The 20,383-nt window shown below is 39.4% G+C and overlaps 1 protein-coding gene across 7 annotated transcripts in view; it reads left to right on the forward strand.

Annotated features, from left to right (window-relative positions):
• tjp2b (tight junction protein 2b (zona occludens 2)) overlaps positions 1-20,383 on the forward strand; it is a 76,932-nt gene that overhangs the window by 24,146 nt on the left and 32,403 nt on the right. For 3 of the 7 annotated variants that reach the window (XM_065248344.2, XM_065248345.2, XM_065248347.2), the window contains exon 2: positions 17,896-17,949. In XM_065248344.2, coding sequence (XP_065104416.1) covers positions 17,896-17,949 — 54 coding nt within the window. Of the gene's footprint in view, positions 1-10,809; positions 10,869-10,960; positions 11,152-15,831; positions 16,992-17,895; positions 17,950-20,383 lie in introns of those variants that run through there. The other 4 variants (XM_065248343.2, XM_065248341.2, XM_073816204.1 and 1 more) reach the window with 4 other exon arrangements.

Below are 20,383 nucleotides of genomic sequence, written 5' to 3' on the forward strand. Positions count from 1 at the left end.
GGACTGAATAAAGGGAGGTATTCGGGCCTCAGTATATTATAAACAAATTCGTTCTGCCTCTGATTCCGTCTAAACCAGAGAGAAATTACCAGGCAGACAAAGAATGAGCTATCTGAAGTGAGATCGGCTCAGGCCAGTAAAGCTCTATAATAAGTGTTTTAGCGCTCCAATAGAGGCGTGTCTGCCTTATCGAGCAGACGAATGAGATCGTGCCGCTCCAGGAGGGGAGGGGCATGAAGCTCTCTTATAATGAGTGTTCTTGGTGCTCCAATAGCGGCGAATCGGCCCTATCGAGCAGACGAATGAGATCGCGCCGCTCCAGGAGGGGAGGGGCATGAAGCTCTGTAATCGTTGAACACTGGACAGCTGCATTTAGAGGCAGCGAGCCGTAATACCGCGTGCTAGCTAAGCCGTTAAGAGACCTCACCACTGTGGGGAAAGGAGCGAGGGACTCCGCGAGCGTGGAGCACGAGTGGCTGTGCTATGACAGAGACAGGGGCAGACCGCCCGTGTTTGCTTGTCGTATGCATCTATCCAGGTCTACGGTTCCCCGCTTGTTCATCTCAACAAGAGAGGAACGGCAGAGGGGAGCAGCAACACAGACAGAACAGCCATGCGTCGTGACGGTATCACCCGATGCACTCGGGGGATTAATATATGTGCCAGAGATCTCGCCACTGAATGTAAGAGGAGCGAAGGGACTCTGTAAGCATGAACGGTTGCGGTGTGACAGAACACAGGGGGGGTTAGTCCGTGTGTGCTTGTCTATGCATCCATCTAGTCTCATGGCTCGCCGTGTGTTCATCCCGGCGAGAGAGGAACAGCAGGGGGAGCACGAAACATGGATAAGACAACCAAAGCATAAGCGCGGTCCCGGCGTGGGAGGTGCCAGACCGGTAACGCGCTCGGAGGAAATTCATAGCAGAGAGGCTCACCGAGCCGCTGTGCTGGACGCTATTACAACAGCGCCTGCTCTTTTAGCTTATAGCTTTATATTAAAAATATTGATCTTACCGGGCGGCCGCAGGGGAGACCTCGTCAGGCGTGTGTCCGCTGCACAGGGCTCGTACCACGGCAAGCGAAGGCTATCTTCGGTTCTCGGCCGGAAAGCGGCAGGGGAAGACGCTAGACCTGGACTCTGCTATCTTCGGTTCTCAGCCGGAAAACGGCAGGGGAAGACGCTAGGCCTGGACTCCGCTGCAGGGCTTTTGTCAACGGCGAGGTAAGGCTTCTTCTTTTTCTTCGGAGCAGCGAGAGGTTCGCGCTGAAGGAGAAAATAATGAGCTCCTGACGATTGAACCGCGCTTATATAGGGACGCGTTCCTCCCGCGCGCGGGTTCAAACGTCATTGGTCTGTACTTTGTACAGACGTTAACCAATAGGCTTCAGTCACGGAGTAAACAGGAGTTTCCCCCCCATAGCGTCAGCTAACTGACGCAATGCGAAGTGAACCGTATTGAAAGGGAACTAGACAGAACATGTCGAGCTTAACATTGTTTCTTGTAAGCAAAACCTTGATTCCAATTTCTTTAGACATTTTTAGAGTGTTTTTCGGGTAACACTCCGTGCATATAACGCATTCCTCCAAACGCTATTCTTATCATCACCAACGCGCATTTCATTCTGCCCGGACCCCTTTTTGCACCTAAATAATGTAATGCGCGTGGCTGTGAGATGCACTTGAGATTTAGTTATTCACGCAGTGAGTGAGTTGGTACGGTTCCATGGCATGCAATAAATATCAGAGCACCTGGGCATGATGCGCTTAGAGTAATGGCTTCATGTTTAAGAAGATTGCACCCGTGACAGTAGGCTATTTGTGTGTATTTAATTGAACATTTTCTGTAGACACCAAGTACTGAAACTAAGTGATTAAATAACAATAATCAGACACGCGCACATAATAAACCCCTATATATGTTTAATCCCTCCCCCTTGCGCGGAAAGCTGTTTTTTTCTCTAGAAGCCCTGAACACAGGATGGAAGACAGTAAATTATGATTAACAATGTCTTTTGTGTATAGTTCATATCATACAGAATATGACTTGTGTAACTTTCACCAGCCAAATAAATAAATAATGAAAATATAAAAAAGTGCGGTGATGACAATGATGACCTCAGCACCGCGGTAGTCATCTCATTACTGCGGTGATGCGGTGACGCGGTTATCGTCACAGCCCTACTTTTGTCTCACAGTAAGAAGGGTCCTGGTGTGTCCTAGCCAGGAGGCCTTTGTGTGTTGGGCCACTCTGCAGTTTAATTAAGCAGATGCAAAATCTACACTCTTACCTTGAACATCAACATTCTTTTGGTGCCTTTCAAGCAGATGTATGCTCTTTAGGAAGTGCACATCTAGTTTTACATCAATTTTTTATGTATTATGTTAATGGTCTTAAAGATAGAATGCTGACACTTAAAGTCTGAAGAGTTTCATGCTTATGTACTTGAAGATTTATGATTTTTTTAACTTACACAGAATATATTTTTTATATGGAAATTTTATGTGGAAATTTGCTGAAAATACTAAACAATTCAGTACTGACTTATCTTATATAAACTGATATAACCTTGTTAAAGGTATATTTTCAGTTTATGTTAGCTAGATTTTTTTACCTGATTGTTTTAAAGTGAAGCAATGACTGTACATTACCATTTCTTAGGTTCTTTAAACAGCTAAGAAGAATATGCAGTGTTTCCCACAGATCTGAAATTTACTTGTGGTGGTAGCTGGTGAAAAGGGCAATCATTATTATCCACCGACAAAAAATGGTCTACTATACATGTAACAAAGAACTAATAATGTGTGACACAACACAATACTTTGATTTATAAAACATTCATATTAATTTCACATTATAGTTCATTAATCTAACCACCCCAAACTTTTTTTGCCATAAACAAAGCTGACACTGTTTGTCAAAGCACCACGAAAAAACTTGATGTTTTTGCACTGATATATGAAGCAATTTGATGACCCCTTTTATCAAACTCAATTATATACAATACTATGTATTCTATAGCCTATATAGACAGTGCAGGTCTATAGATTATAAATGTGACTGATGTTATAATGGTAATAACTCCTATAAGATAGGCACTTTTACTGCTTTCTATTTCTCTTTTGCCGATTAAAAAAAGCTTAATCCACTAATTATTTCAGATTTAAAAGTCTACTTGCTGTGCTGTCCCGATGACAGACTTTACATTACAGCTTTGCGTTTTTTATATCCTGAGTCAGCTAGAGCTTTGCTCATTCAGTATTAGCACTGCTTTTTGCTACAATCTCTGTGCAAACTGTTTAGATTTTAGTAAAGATATTGTCTATTAATAGTAAGACTATTAAAAAATGGGATAAAGAAAATGAAGCGGCGCGTGGTCGTGACAAGAGCCAGTTGCTATCGCCATAGAAACCGGAGGCACGCTAAAACAGCACTCGAGCTTTAGCGCGGTAGCGCTCACGGCCGTTCTCCGATCGACTCGGGTTTTACACACAATATTAATCAGACTTGGGACCCGAAGTAATGAACTAGGACCGACCCGGACCCATCTGACCATTTAAAATATAAACCCGGAACCGTACGGGTCCCGCGTCCTCAGTGAAGAAAGACCTCTAATGGTAAAACTCTGCTCAAGTTCAGAAAATGAAAGGATACAATGTGACACTGAGGTTGCTTCGCGTCGCGCCCAATTCATTGAGAAACAGAGAGCACGTGAACGGACACTCAACCGGAGAGACACAACGTGCTTGCACGCAAAATGAAGCCAACTTAGATGCTATAAACACATATGCACATAAGCATATGCGACCATTTTGGTCGCAGTGTGTTCCCTGGCTGCTCCGTATGTGCTGCTGCAGTTGATCCAGTTTGCCGCGCTGGATGATGAGTTTATGACGCGTGCATCATCTTCACGGTCACCCGACCCCCACCTCTCTCTCGCGCTCTCTCTCTCGCGCTCTCTCTCTCTCTCCAAAACACGGGTCATCCAGTCGAGTTCAGAAATACGGCAATTCGTAAAGTGATTTTTTTTACTTGGGCGGGTCGCAATTTACCTGGGCGCAGCGCCCAAGTAGAGCCTATGTATGGGAAACACTGAATATGATTGTGGGTCATGGTTGACAGTAGGCTTGTTTAAAGGGTCATACATTTTTAAAAGGGAAGTGGTCCAATTCACGTCCAAATCATGCAAAGTAGGCAACATGGGTTATATAGGCAATATAGTTATATAAATAATGATGAAAATTACAATAACTTTGTGTGCACAATATGGCCAGGAATGTGCATTAAAGAGCACCTATTACAATGCTAACAAATTGTTATTTTGTGTATTTGTATGATGCAATGTGTTGGTTAAAGGCAGGGTGCAAGATCTCTGAAAGCCAATGTTGATTTTTGAAATTACCTAAACAAACACGCCCCTACCCCAATAGAATCTGGACCCTCTTTTGATAGACCCCCCCACACATACGCAACCCACGCAGTGATGTCGGTTAGTAGACACGCCCATAACTGCTGATTGGCTACAAGTTTGTTTTGGTATTCGGCCCAACCAAATTAATGTTGCTCCTCTAAGCCCTGCCTCCCTGTAACGCATGCACTCTAAAAAATATTGCTTGGACTCCACAACAAAAAATTAACGCAACAGTTTGCATCAATTATTTTGAGTTAAGACAACTACTTCTGAAATTACTTCCGGCCAACAAACTATAATAAGTTGGATGTACTTAAAAAATTGCGTTGAATACTCATAAAAATTAAGTTGTTTTAACTTGGGTTTTTTGCATTTTAAATTTGATTCAATCGTGGACACTGATTTACACAAAACTACTAAAATGATTGGACCTTTTTTTATTTAACAACACTTTTCAGGTTGCAGAAGACAACCAGTTTTAGCCTTTTTTATCAAAATGCCATCTGATTAAAACAGCAAGATAATGCAGTTCTCAACTTGAGCAAATGCTCTATTCTTCAGCACAATGGTAACCTCTTTAAAATCAACAACATAACAGAAAATCTTTTAAATACCAAAAGTACAGAACAATAATCATTAAAAGTCTTCTCATGTTTTCATCTTGATTAGAAATGCATAAAATAACATTTTCAACATTTGCTCTCACTATCAAGTCCAATTCAAGTTGTCAAGCTAAATGCATTGAGTTTCTACAACTTAAATAATGTTTTAAACAAACTAACACAGATAATTAAGGGTGTTTTCACATACACTGTTTAGGTCGACCCAAATGACGTGTCGCTCCGAGTACGGTGCGTTTGGGTCAGTGTGAACATAACAGCCGCACTCGGGTGCGCACTAAACGACCGCTCCGAGACCCCTCTAAACAGGTGGTCTCGGAGCGGCTGTTGCCGAACTCTGGGGCGACCCACCTGTGGTGTGAACACTGCTGGACCTCGGGCCGAACCAAATACAGGAAGTTCTCCACATGTTTGAGCCACTGGGCTGTCGTTGTGACGTGAGCCGGGTGTTATATTGTGGGTTAACAACAAACAAGCCAATCCTGGTCCGTTGCATAGAGATTCGCTGTCTCCTTTACGTTTGAGCTGATGATTTTATAAATGCATAGCTGTCCTCCACACACAAATAGTGACATTACGGGCTTTTAGCAAACGGCTCTGTGAGAAAGGCTTTAATAGAACAGCTACGCAATCCTGGTCCGTTGCATAGAGATTCGCTGTCTCCTTTACGTTTGAGCTGATGATTTTATAAATGCATAGCTGTCCTCCACACACAAATAGTGACATTACGGGCTTTTAGCAAACGGCTCCGTGAGAAAGGCTTTAATAGAACAGCTACGCAATTTCGCGTTAAAGCAAAGAAACTCCGCAAAGACGTGCATCGTTTATCTCCACATCTTGATAGCTGCGCTCTCCCTGCCAAGCTGGTTGTCGTGGAAACGTGGGGGTGGTCATGAGATGGTAAGAGCTGTCAGAGACCAATGACAGCGCTGACCGTTGTCACATGGTGTACGGTGCGGCATTTCGAATAAAGTAAAAAATATATATATGTGAACACGGACCGCACTAACTGAAAAATGATACAATGTATTTTGGTGCGCTCCGAGGCCGCATCACGGTGCGCACCAACATATGTGAAAACAACCTAATTTGAAGTTACACACAATTTTAACTTGATGTAACAATCAACATTATTATGTCTGGACAACTCAATAAAAAACATTTGCAACTTTAAACTTTCAATAAATCAATTATTTAGAATTTTTAACTTGCACCAATGCATTAAATTAAATATTGGCAACAGATCCCCTGAATAATTTTTTAGAGGGTGGATTTTTTTTTTTATAAAGCTCATCGATCTGAACAATTGCACTGGGGCATGGTTTGGTTTGAATAATGTGAGTGCGCCCCTTGTCCCAGACTAAAATGCATATTTCATTTAAAAACACCTTGCACGGACATATCCTATCAGTGCCATTGTTTTGTATCAAGATGCACACCAATAGTAATTTTTGTAAGGTATGTTTATAAAAAACTTCTTAAATGTACTCCTATAACTAATGTCTAGTCCTGGATTAATCTAAACCCTGTCCGGGAAACTGCCCCTTTATTACATAAACTGTCACACTGCAAATGTTAGTATGCATTGTATAGCTTATTTATTTAAGACTGTGATGCTTACATGGGATGTATCTGTTATTTAAAAAAAATGTGCATTAAAGTGGAATTGTTATATTACTAAGGGAACATATGGCGAGTGACTGTGAAATTCAAGGAGACTCTTAATCATGTGTTAAACAGTCAGTGCACAGCCTCAGCTGAAATGCTTTGAATTCACAGTGGAACGCAGGTTTCTTTCAGGTTATAGTAGTGTGTATGAACTGCATTGTGGGATTGTGAAGGGCATTTATTCATGCACAGATCTATTTAGTTAAAGATGATTTCTTTAGAATGAACAAATGAAAAGGCCTAATATTCCTGACAGATATCAGTAGACATAGGTCAATAAATGTATTTTTGTGTGTGTTTAGGTTGAATCATTGAGTCAACTTGGCTGGCAGGTCTTTGGGGATGGGTTTTGTAGAAAGGTTGTGTGTTTGTTGGGATTGGAAATAACAAAATTCATGAAATTTCTAACAGCACCTTTAATATCATAAGCTTATTTAATACCTTATGAAATGTACGTGTAGCAGATTTTTTGTACTAAAGAGATTTAATAAAAGCACCTTGCTTATTTACATTTATGCAATTAGCTTATACTTTTACTTCCAGTAAAAGAGATCATGTTTTACACTTTATCAGTATGTAGTTTCTTTTCACAAATACTTTTATTCTTTAAAAGACGAACTGTATGATATCTGAATTACGTCAGTGTCGCTCCCCAAAGTACTTTGATTACACATACCCTCATTGTATCCCATCATTACAGTTGTTGTGTGGGACAGTAAGTGCTTTATTTTGGAGGACCAGAGACAAAGAGCATCAGTCTGTAAATGTTCGACTCAGTACTTTCTCTGAGAATGTGAATGCTTACTCTATTTTTACACCCCTGTATTGTTTTCTCAATAGTTGTCAAGGAGGCAGTTTTGTCTGTTAGTCACTAGTTACATTAGTGTCCCTGTCATTGTTTAATAGCTTAATAAACATTTTTAACAATCTCTTGCTCTGTTTTATGCTTATTTATGCTTGCAAAGTATTATGTGGAGGCCTGAGCAAATTTGAATGGATTAATTTGTTAATGGACAAATGCTTTGGTGTCTAGCTAGGATGATGAAAATTAGCATTAAATAACAAATTATTGGCCTTATTTGTGGATAGTAGACATCCAACTTTATAAACTTTAGACCAGATAAAAAAAAATATCAAGGTTAGGGGTGCAACGGGTCACAAAACTCACGGTTCGGATCACATTACGGATTTTGAGGCACGGATCGGATCATTTTTCGGATCAGCAAAAAAAAAGTATGGGAAAATTCTAATAACAAATCAAGAAATTACAAACATTTATAAAAAGAACAAGGTTGCACATTAAGTAAGGTCTAAAATCATTAGTTACAGAAATCAAATGAATAATAACACTGCATTTATTGTATTAATTAAATGTAATTATTATTTTTTTAAAGCTTCAGAAGTGATTTTCTCTTTGTCTTGGGTTGTTTGATTAACATTAATGACACAGACTTAAGTAGGTCAATTGAGCTTACTGTCTCTTTAAGACCAAATGTGCACAGACTGCATCTCTCTGTTTGTGCACTACCGAGTCCCCTTAAACGAGCGCACAGACACAGACAAAGGGTGAATTACAGACGGCGCAGCATTACAGTCGTCCCACATAAAAACGTTACGTTGTTTTTCATTGCTCTATTAGCCAAATGTATTTTAATACACTACAGTATGAGAGAGAGTAGCGCAACTCTCTGAAATTTAAACATCAAGAGTTCTGATCTTTGAAGGATGATTACGTCTTACTCGAGCTGGACCGGACGCATTCAACCGCACGCGTGCGTTTGTGCGTAAAGTAAACTGATCACTTTAGCGCCGTTTTGCAGTTAAACTGTTTAAAATCACTTGGATGTTAACATTTGCAAACCTTTATAACACTTACAAATTATAAACTTTCCCTATTTAAATTTGCGTATTAATCCGCGAATCACATGCGAGCCGAACCGTGGGTCGTGATCCGTACGGATCACGGATCAACTGCGATCCGTTGCACCACTAATCAAGGTGATTGGAGGTGTTCAAAAGCCATCCTTTTAAGTAGAGGGTTGAAGTAGTAGAGGTTGCACGATAGTGGATTTGCCCACTACCGTTTCATTGCTAAATTATTTTGTGTATTTCGTATAATACAATGTGTTTGCATGGTTTATGGTTAAAAAAAACACATTATTTTCCACAAACCTTTTTGTAGCTCCAGATTTTACTCTTTTTTTTCTTTTTTTTTTTTTCTTGAAACGCAATGATTTGCAAAGCTCTGTGTTCTTGATTGGCCAGCTAATCTGTACGTTGTGATTGTCCTGAATACCTCTGATGTCAACCGGAAACGTGACACTTCTTACCATGTTTGAAAGATTTGGTTGCTAACAGGAGTTAACTTAGAGACTGTAAGTCCAAAGCAAGAGAAATTATGATAATGTCGGTCTTGTCTAAATCATCAATCCCAGGAAGTAAACTGTAGCCTACAATCCGTGTGTTTGTTGTAGTCCAAGGAAATAGATTTATGTTTGAGATGATAACTTGCGTCATCGTTTAGTTTGGGGTTTGTACCTTTCGCATATCGATAACATGTACTAATACACACTTACACACCAAAGGAAATTTATAAACGTGAATTAGAAAATAGGTGCTCTTTAACTAAGCTGGTCCCTGCTTGCCGATTACCGATTAATCGACCAATAGTTTTTAAAATTGATACTGGTTAAAAAAACAAGCATGGCACCCATAGTGAAACAGTGCTGAAATGTATTGCAAAAGTAAAAAAACAACAGTACTGAACCATCAAAATGTGCTAAATTAAATAAATGTATAAATAAAAATATATTAAATTATATTAATAAGTATTGAAGTAAATACTTCTGTGAAATAATCCCACTGGTAAAATTCAGATTACATAAATGTATATTATATGTGTAGTCTTGTACTTTATTTGCTTTTGTTTTAACATTTAATAATTATCTAATCAAAATAACAAAAGATGTATTGCAATTATGATAAAAAAGAACTTAAATCAGATTTTGATTTGTTGGATATGTTAACGTATAATTTTCTTTCTCTCGTTATTAACTTAAAATATGGATAAAATGAATACAAATTTATTGTAATAATCATGACAATAAACATTTGGGTTAGATTGATCTGCATGTATTTTTGTGTAACTGTTTGAGGTACTACTAATATTGTTGTCCTGTCAGCCTTGATGATAAACTTGGGTTCCTGCTGTTGTTTCTCTGCTAATGCAGCATTTATTGGGCAAATTAATTACTTCATAATGATATTAAGCAACGGATGCACTCAAAAACTATCGGCATGAATCTTTTATCGATAGCCGGTTGTTCCAGCAATGAACTATCGGCAAAACCAATTAATCTGTCTAACTCTAGACAGGAGAGTAGTAGTATGTGGCATGCTTAGTTGCTCACATGACACATAATGGTGGTTATCGTTGTTGTAGTAGATTATTGTTGTCTTAAAAAAAGGATGTTGGAATAGATTAGATTAAGGGACGTTTCCACCATATTTCGTTTCATTTTGGTCTCTCAATAGGTGGTTAATTCGTTCATAAATGAGGATGTAATTAATCTATCAGTTTAATGTTTTGCCCAAACTGTAAGGAGGAGAAATCGATTGCTGACAGCCTAGTTTTAGGACTGGACTCGTAACATAAACAGCATATTATATTCCCACCCTTTTGTTGCAGACTATAAATTTATATGAATACTAATACTGCACATGCTAGTGCAACCATTTTTGCAACTATTTTTAAACCATTGCCACTAGCATGTGCGGTATTAGCATATAAGTCTAGTCTGGGCTGTCAGGCTATTATGCCAAAGCCTAAAAAATGGTTGCAAAGTTCCCTCAGCAGTGCGCAATGTTGAAATATTAAAGTGAACATCGTTGTCCTGCCGACCGCTGCAGTCTCTTGGGAACTGCGAGCGTGTGTGTGTGTGGATGAACATGTATAGTGTATATCCCATGATATTGACCCGTGGGTGTGTGAGTAAGCAAGTGTGTGTGTGAAAGTGAATGTAGGCCAGTTGTGTATTAGGATTACATAATAAGAGGAGTACACAGAACCACAGAGAGAGAATGAGAAAGAGAGGGAGCGCAGACATGAAAACGGTGCTGTGCCGAAAGTGGGCACGCGCCGTGCAGTCGTTCAGGACTCGGCGTGGCTTCGTGAGTCTTATTTATAGTCTCTCTCTCTCCCTCTCTCTCTCTCTCTCCGGGTTCCTAATCTTCTCCGCCTCAGAGCTTAATTAGATTGGAGGTCGGGTGGCCATGGGGAGAGATGAATGTGAACTGGCTTCCTTTTGGTTGCTGCATGCGCCTGCGGAGAGCCCAGAGATGGAGGCAGCGCGGACGGGCTCGATTCGAGGTGCGGGGGGAGACCGAGGAGCTGAGGAACAGCTTCATCATCCTCTTCTCACCCAGGCGTGCGTCATGTCTGCTCAGACTGCTGGTGGGGATGGAAAATAGATGCTCCCAGGGCTTGATCCTCCGGGGATAAACCTTTCCCTGAGCCGCCGCCTTAGAGAGAAGATTGTCTTTTCCTCTGCTCTCTAGACCCTGCTGTATAGATTTGTGTGGAGTTGGTTTGTGTCATGTTAGTGGGCGTGTTTGGTGCTTGTGTGTGAAGTTTTGTTGTGAGTAACGTGACGTGTCGTGCTGCGTTTTGCCTGTTAGCGAAGTTGTAAGGTTTGGATTTGTGGCTTGCTTGTGCTTGGGAAAGTTCTGGTGTTTGCCTTCACCTGACATTGTCGCTTTTCTCGTCATTCATACATTGCAAACTTCACGAAAAAATATTAATGTTTGATGATATGCAGCGTGAAACCGCCGATAGATTGTTTATCAAAAACAAATTATTTACTTTGTGCCTCCATGTGTGCTATTTTTTGGGAGGTAGTGCAGGTGCAGGTGTGTGCATGGACTTCAGTGGTTCCTGTCGCATAGCGTAGCTTTAGCTGGCAGCCGCCGCACTGCCTCTTCTCCATCTGCTGTGTTTAAACAGTCTGTCTGTCTGCCGTTTCTGCTGTGGTTGTTACAGTAATAGGCAGAGGCGAGCAGCTGTTTATGTTTCTTTATCTCTCAGGTGTGATGCATATTTTTAGTGTGACTGGCAAAATGGCGTGTTTTGAGTTGGGGTGTGTAGCCGAGGTGGGCAGTACATCAAATATTCACAATCAATATGATAAATAGATTTCCTGCGAATGTAAAATTATGCAACATTATGAACATAGCATTTCACTGTTGTGCTTTTTAAAAATATTTGTAAGCACCTTTTAATTGGACATTAAGATTCTGTTAAGCTTGTTTCAACTTATGTGTTTTAAAGGGATTGATCCAAAAATGGAAACTCTTATCAACATTTATTCACTCTCCTGTAGTTTTAAATCTGTATGGGTTTCTTTATTTTGATGTTAAGTTGAAGGTAATAATTGACTTTTATAGTATAGTACAAGAGCCAGTTGTTATCGCCATAGAAACCATTGGCACGCTTTAGCGTGGTAGCGCTCACGGCCATTCTCTGATCGACTCGGGTTTTACACACAATATTAATCAGACTTTGGGACACGAAGTAATTTTACTATGACTGACCATTTCAAATACAAACTCTGAACCATACGGGCCGTGGGTGCTCCGTGAAGTCCTCTATTGTTAAAACTCTGCTCAAGTTCAGAAACATGAAGGATACAATGTGACACGAGCTTGTTCGCGTTGCATCCCAATTCATTCAGAAACAGAGAGCACGTGAACGCACACCGAACTCATCATGTCGCAAAGAAAATGTCATTATTAAAGAGTGTCATCATCACGGAAAAACAAAAAAGACTTTTTGTTTGCCAGATGTACTTGGGCACTTGTTAATATACTTAGGCAGCGCGCTCATAAGTAAAGTCAATGTGTGGGAAACACTGTGACAAGAGTGTGCAGGCGTCAGCGTGAATTTGACACAGCGTCATCTATGGGAATACTGAGATAAACTCATTTCAGGACAATAGTAACACGGCATTACAAAAAAATATGAATCGATTTTTGGAATTGGCAAAGCTTTAATCGCGATTCAAATGTGAATAGATTTTTTTGCACACCCCTAATGTTCAGCATCGTATAATGAAAAATCTGTGGTGTATTTTGAGCTAAAACTTTACAGACACATTCTGGGGTTACCAGAGACTATTTATATATTGCTGAAAACACTTACGTTGGGGGTCCTTTAACCTCTTTATGACCTTGTGTGCATCAGATTTTTTTTTTTTTGCACCATAATACTTAATTCTGTTTAACTGGTACCTGTTGTACACAATTGTGGACAATTACACTGCTTCATGTTCAAAGAAATTTGTTTTGGTTATTATATTTATCGGTTCTTCCTATCCCCAAAATAGCTGGAAGAAATCTAAAAAAAACCAAAGCTTTGGTCTTAGGATGTTAAGTAAAACTGTGCAATAAGGGACTATGTATTAACATTTGTTAGCTACATTAGTTAACCTTACGCACCGATCAACAGAAGGTCCAGATACAATTGGGGTAGGGGCATGTTTGTTTAGGTGATTTCACATATCAACATTGGCTTTCAGAGATCATACACCCCACCTTTAACAGTACTGCAGTACAGTGTAGCTTTCATTTAGAATGTAAAGGGCAACTCACTATAATCACTTTATGCTGTGTGCACAGTTCTACATATATTAATATCTCGCTCCTTGCTCTAGATAAAGTCGGGATTTAACTTTGTGTCATGCAGATTTTCCGCTTGGGTTAAAATTTTTCAATTTGCTGGGATGATGCGTTTGAGGCAAATAGCCCGTGCCCTGTACTGTGTATTCACATACATCCTTATTAAAACATGAGCACTGTCATGAGTTTGTAATATTTGTGCGTCATGTTTCCGTTTTGGGGGGAGTTTGACAGAGAGCTGAACAGCAGCACTACACAGAGCGACCAGATTATTACATCAAAGTACCATGAGAGTGATTTATAAGCACTGTTTTTGACTCGTTCTGCCTATACCTTGATGTCATAATCACCGACAGGTATGTGCAGCGCTGCATAAAGTCCATAACACTTTTTAGCGCTGTTCCTAGAATTGATAAAAATGATCTGAACTGATAAAAAAAATGTGTAGTTGATTTTGAATAAATATTGTTACGTTTTTGTTAAATAATCATTTCATTTTATTTATTTAACATTATGTCAGACATGTTTTCTTGTAAATGACAATTTTTTTATCAGACTCTTATTAATGGATCTTAAGGCTGGGATTAAGTGGATTTGAAGTGGAAGTATTTAATGAACATATAAAACTTTCAGAGAGCATTTGGTTATTATCATTGTCTCATTTGTGAACGAGGTGGCGTTTAATGGCTTTTTCATCTGAGCTCCTCCTTTGTTTTGGTTCATGTGGTCTCTTTGTGAACGGCTAATTTATTGCTCTAGTAGGTATATGAGTTTTGCATGTGGTCATATGTTTAACCTGCTGTTCAGACATGTAACGTGTTAACATGACTGCATGTCAGGTTCACATGTTTTCCCAGGCCTGCTCTCCAGGGATTGTGTGGTGTAGACGGCTTCACGCTGATGGGACTGTTGATAGGAAACAGTGACAGCTTACAGCTTATTGGTTCCTAACAAGCTCCTTACAAGATCCCATTTTTCTGTGTCTTAAGATGAGCTGGAGAGAGAAATCTTGATCTTGTTGTGACCTTGTTTACTGAGCAATTTTTTAGGCACTTAGTTCTTAATTCATTTGTTTTTTAAGAGAGGGAAATCATAAAAATTGGGATCAGAGTTTTTTATGGAGCGTTTTTACATATTTTAATAGGGATGGTATTGAGAACCAGAATTTTTTTTGGACTGGTAAGAAATTAGGTTGATACCAGTCTATCGATAAGCTTCAGGACAAACAATACTGTTAACGACACTTATTTTTCTCCATATACTTTGGTGTTCATATAGCGAATTAGAAGCTGTTGCTCATCATTTTGAGTCTAAATAATTTCATCACATGACCAACGTTTGTTTGACGTGTGTGATATCCAAAATTCCTCCCCGCCAAAGCTAAGCTAGGCGCGCTGAACTAACCTCTAACCACAGAAAAATTGTTTCACATTCATTTCTAATTTATGTCATTACTTTTAGTAACTCTTTCACTAGACTTTTGTTCAGAAGAGCACATAATAAAACCTTTGGATCTTTTTGGAAAAACCTTAGCTTTCATTTAATGTGAAATGTCGCCAGTACTGCCCCACAAGGCAAGGGCACAAGGTCTCGCTCTCCAAGCAAAGGAAGATATTTTGAGGAATGTTTGTAATTAAACCGATTATAAGCTGATGATGACAGAACTTTCATTTTTGGGTGAACTATTACTTTAACTCTTTCCCTGCCAGAGTTAAAAAGAAAAGTTCCCAGTTTTTTATCATTTTCGCAAAAGTTTAATTGCCTTCCATAAAATGTTCTTCTTTAAATATACGATAATTCAATTTTTGTAAAGGACATTTGATAGAGGTCAGATTCAGAGCGATGATCAAAATAACACAGAGTTTGTCCTAATTGAATACTTCTGGGATGTAATGGATGGTGGATAATTGCAGAAATACGGATTGCCAAAAAACTCGTCATTGACAGGGAGGCATTTTCTCTTAATTGATGAGTAGGGGTGCACGATAAATGCCGATATACACTTATAATCCGTGACCGATAAGTATTCTAAATCGTACAGGCGATATTATTAACAACTATTTCATGTACTATGGCTTTATCGATCTGAAATCACTGTTAGTTTGAATCGTTTATAACATGCATTTGAAAAAGCAACACTCGTCAAACATAATCATTATACATATTCTTTATTATCATGAAAATACATGAAAAGGTTTGAAGAACAGCAATATAAATATATCCTTAAGCCATTTCCTGGAGCTGCGTGTCACAGCTGCATGTGTATGGTTCTTCGTCTGCAGCGCATATTGAGTTTCTGCACGAGAGCGCCCTCTGGCTTTTGGATGTAGCAGCATTTCACCATAAAGTCATTGAGAAGCATTGCAAGCATCATCGGCCGATAAATATCGGTGCACCCCTATTGATGAGTTAACTGGTCAATTGCAGGCAAAGAGTTAATATCACTGACACCGAAGAAAACTAACTAGGTTTTAAAATGAAAAGAGTGTGAGTGAATGGTTACAGAATTAAACGGGCTGTGTTTAAAAAAGCCATTATGTTTATTAACTTGAAGATTGCAAACCTGATTAAGGACAGTTGATGGTTTATTATTTTAACAGTGGGTAAACCTCAGGGGACTTGTGACTCTTGGCATGCCATTTAATTCAGTAATTAAGCAGCTGTGTAGTTTTCTATTAACTAAGTTTCCATAGTTTTACAGAACAAGGAAGTGATTTGTGGAAGAATTCTGCAGCATATTTCTCTCTGTTTCTCTGCACTGCCCTTTAAAAAATATCCTCACCCACCCACAGAAACAAAACCGTGCAAGAGGACATGCAGAGAGCTGTCTTTGCCTATCAGCATCAGGCCCTTTATTTAGTTTATCTCTGTGGATTAGTATTATTTGCTGCATAGCGCACTACATGTATCTGAGCGGCCAAACCAAAGCACATGTCCACACTAATTGTATGCTCATAAAGTAGACTGAGGGCAGATGTATGCAGGCACAATCCTCCATTAGATTTGTACACCAGTACAGACAGCAAAGAAAGAGATGGGAAACGATGTGTACGTGAATGTTTTTGTTAGGACAAAGCTTAAAGGAAGAAATATTAAATCAAACAAATGTATGTATCTGTGCCTTTCATCATTGGAAATGTAGTTTCCTATCAGAGTTGTGATGTCATTTGTGACCCATGCTGTGATTGGACTGTTGTGTTTGGTTAACCTTGTGTCCTGATTGCACTTCAGTAGAGGTTGGGTTGTACTATAACTGTTCTCCGTCATTCCAGTTAATCATCAATATTGATGTGTGCATCTGTGTTTTTTGGAACAAACACACCCTCGGGCAATGTTTGAGTTTGTCTGGGTAGTTTACAGTATGTGTTTGAGATAGTAAGGGAAATATAGACTTCAGTATTATTAAAGACAGCAAGATCATAAAGAGTTCATGTATTTAATCCCTCATACGTTTTAGCTTTTATAAAAAATGCACCTGAGGTACAGAAAATGACCTGTTTATTAAACACTATCTCCTCCTGGTGTATGTGGCAGAGCAACGTTTATTTCAATTCAGCCCACATTTCATTGGCCCGGTGCTGGGTATTACCAAATAACAGGATGTTCAATGGGCATTCACAGGTATTGGTGAACGATACTGGGTTGCTGGGGGGTGCTTTCATGTATTATTTAGTATTTAATGTTCATTTTCATCTTTTCATTTAAAGGAATATTCTAGGTTATTCACAATCTGTATATGTGACCCTGGACCACAAAACCATAATAAAGGGTAATGAAAGTTGAATAAATAACTTTACAATATTTGGCTGAGATACAACTATTTGAAAATCTGGTATGGGGTGCAAAAAATCTAAATATGGAGAAAATCACCTTTAAAGTTGTTCAAATTAAGTACTTAGCAACTGCATCCACTCACAAAAATAAAGTTTTGATATATTTACGGTAGGAAATGTACAAACATCTTAATGGAACATGATCTTTACATAGTATCCCAATATTTTTGGCATTAATGAAAAATTTATAATTTTGACCCATACAATGTATTGTTGGCTATTGCTACAAATATACCCATGCGACTTATGACTGGTTTAGTGGATCACATATATGGTATTTGTGGCAGGCTGTCAACAAGAACTTAAAAAATAAATTTAATCCCGACCCTCAGTCTATAAAAATGAGCAAAAAGTCATTTCTTGCATAAATGTGGCCTGGTGTACGGAAGCAGAAATATAAAGGTATTTTTGCTAAAACTAAAATAAATTATTCATGTTACTTTAAAAGAGGGGCTTCTGATTATGTGTTCACACAAATAAGTTTAACAGATGCTGTTGACAGATCTTAATTTGCATTTGACCCAGAATATTCCTCTAACCCAATGTGTGTCAAAGTAGCTTTCAGTTCGGGACACTTCAGTTAGATGCAGTTTGTATACTGGTCACATCTTGTTGCAAACACAAAACCCACAGCCTCCTGACATTAGTGATGCTTGACAGATGATTAATGGTCTTTTCTTTCTCTTCTGCAGGGCCCAGGAATGGAGGAGACGATTTGGGAGCAGTACACTGTGACTCTACAAAGGGTATGAAACTCTTACATCATAATTAACTCACCTCTACCCTGCACCCTAACTAATAGGAATGGACATTTTTCACTTATATAATATTCAAATATTTGAGCTAGGGTTGCACGATGTGAGGCAAAGTTGCGATGTGCGGTGACATTGTTTAATGTTGCGATGACGATGTGAGTTGCGCTAAATATTTTATATTTTTTCATGTTTTAGGGGCCATTCACATGTCGCAACTAAAAACGTGTGGAAAACCCTAGACACGTAGGATATTGTCACATGACCTGCACGCTGCGCTTGTGTCATTCTGAAAAGTTAAAATGTTTTTGAAAAGCCTGAAAAAACGAGCGCGTTGCACCGCGTGCGAGTCGCGACCGCTCCGCTTCCAGAGCGCACATACTGCGCGCCTACATTTGAAATAATGAACTTGAGCGCGCAATAGACGCAATATGTGAATCACCACTTCCACAGTACCTGTGTTTGCGGCATCATCTCTCCTAAATCCAAAATAATTCCATGATATAGCTGAAGTGCTGTTCCTTTTCACCACAAGGTCTTCGTCTGCCAACACATTTGCCTCACTCTTCTCTCCTTCCTCCGCCATCGTTTTTGCTATCAGGCACAGCGTCGCAACTGACACCTCACAAATCAATCTGAGCGTAGCTGACTTGGGGGTTCCCCTGATTGGCCTAACAGCATGAACGCGCAAACCATCCGTGCGCCCCAAACTGCCTACTTCCATACTATATAGTATGCAAAGAGTACGAGAAGTAGTGCTTTTCGCCTACTATATAGTATGGAAGTATGCGGTTTGTGACGCAGGGCATGTCTTCGGACTAAACGTGATAGGTCAAACGTTTATTAAATGAGCTTACCGTTTTTCCTTCATTCATCGCGTCAAGGCTGTCTGTTCTGATATATTCATCGCGTGAGTTCATATCGCGATGATGATGAAAATTCGATGTATCGTTCAGCCCTAATTTGAGCTCATAAAAAGCAAAAATGTGTTAATATAAATTACGTTAATTAAGACATACATTTTTAAAGTTTTATGTCTTTTTCATTTTGTCACGAGTTTACAGAAGGCTTATAATTAGGAAATATCCACAACAATACTGTTTATATTAGGGGCCGAACAATATTGGGTGGGGGGTATGACGGATGCCGATATTAAGGGCGTTTTCACATGAGCACTTTTGGTGCGCACCCGGGTTCGATTGACATCAGAGTTCGGTACATTTGGATGATGTGAACGCTGTCTTCCGAACTCGGGTGCGCACCCGCGAAACGTACTCGAGTCTGCTTAAAAAGGGTGGTCTGGGGTCCGGTTCATGTGAACTCCAGATCGGTTCGCTGCTAATGTGAGCGCAATCGTACCAAATCGCGAACCACTGTTAATTACGTATTATATGGAATGTCCCACCAAAACAGACGTATGTGTTTGTGTGCGTGCACTTACCTTGAATACAAAATGCATAGAATGCTTGCTTGACTTTTGTTCTTATTTTTTTAAACCTTGGGTTTGTTTTCAAAGAAATAATACAGAAACGCACTTGCGTCTGTCTGCCCCAAACATACTTAAGTCGTTTCGATGACAACGGTCTGTCCGCCGACGTCAATTTTTGCGGAGGCATTCAGAAATCATCTCTCTGCTTGCAGGTTGTCAATCACGCTTGTCGTCTTCTCGTTTACAACATGAGAACGCGCCGGCTGCAGCTTGATGATGCAAGCGTACCGCGGTTCGGATGCAAAAATAATATGTGAACACAGTCCATGGGGGGCATGGGGAGGGGGGAGCAATCGAACTCGGGTTCGGACCAGGCAATCGCACCAAATGTGAAACCGTCCTAAGAAAGCTGTATGGCCGATATGAGGCCTATATAACACAAATATTATTACAGTAAATAAGATACAAACAGAAAATTGCTCAAACAAAAAAATGTATGCATAACATTTATAAATATAGCCTTTTGAAGTATTTACAAGACATAATTAATGTGTATCTGACATCTGACGGTACTGTTTGTTTGATATTGTGTGTGACACAACATAACGTCATTTTAAATAGTGTATAATGATTGGTCATTTTACTGTCTGTCAGACTTTGGCTTTACATTGAGTGACACTGAGTGTCTTTTTTTATTACAAACATCAAATTAAAGTAATAGAGAAATTTGCTGACCGATTGAAAAGATTTATCGGCCGATAATAAAAAATAGCCCAATATCGGCCGATATATCGGCATCTGCAATATATTGTCCTATCACTAGTGTGTATTTATATGTATTTTTAAGTTTTCTAAAATGAAAAAAAAAGGTCAAATCCTTACGAATTCAATAATGTTTGATCTAAAAGAAATGATATTATACCCCAACCCCAGGCAAGGGTATAAGTTTGAGGACTTGACATAAAGACCAAGTGAGAGCCCGGAGTGAATGAAAGAACA

This window comes from Paramisgurnus dabryanus, chromosome 11, assembly GCF_030506205.2.
Source record: "Paramisgurnus dabryanus chromosome 11, PD_genome_1.1, whole genome shotgun sequence".
NCBI lineage: Eukaryota > Metazoa > Chordata > Actinopteri > Cypriniformes > Cobitidae > Paramisgurnus > Paramisgurnus dabryanus.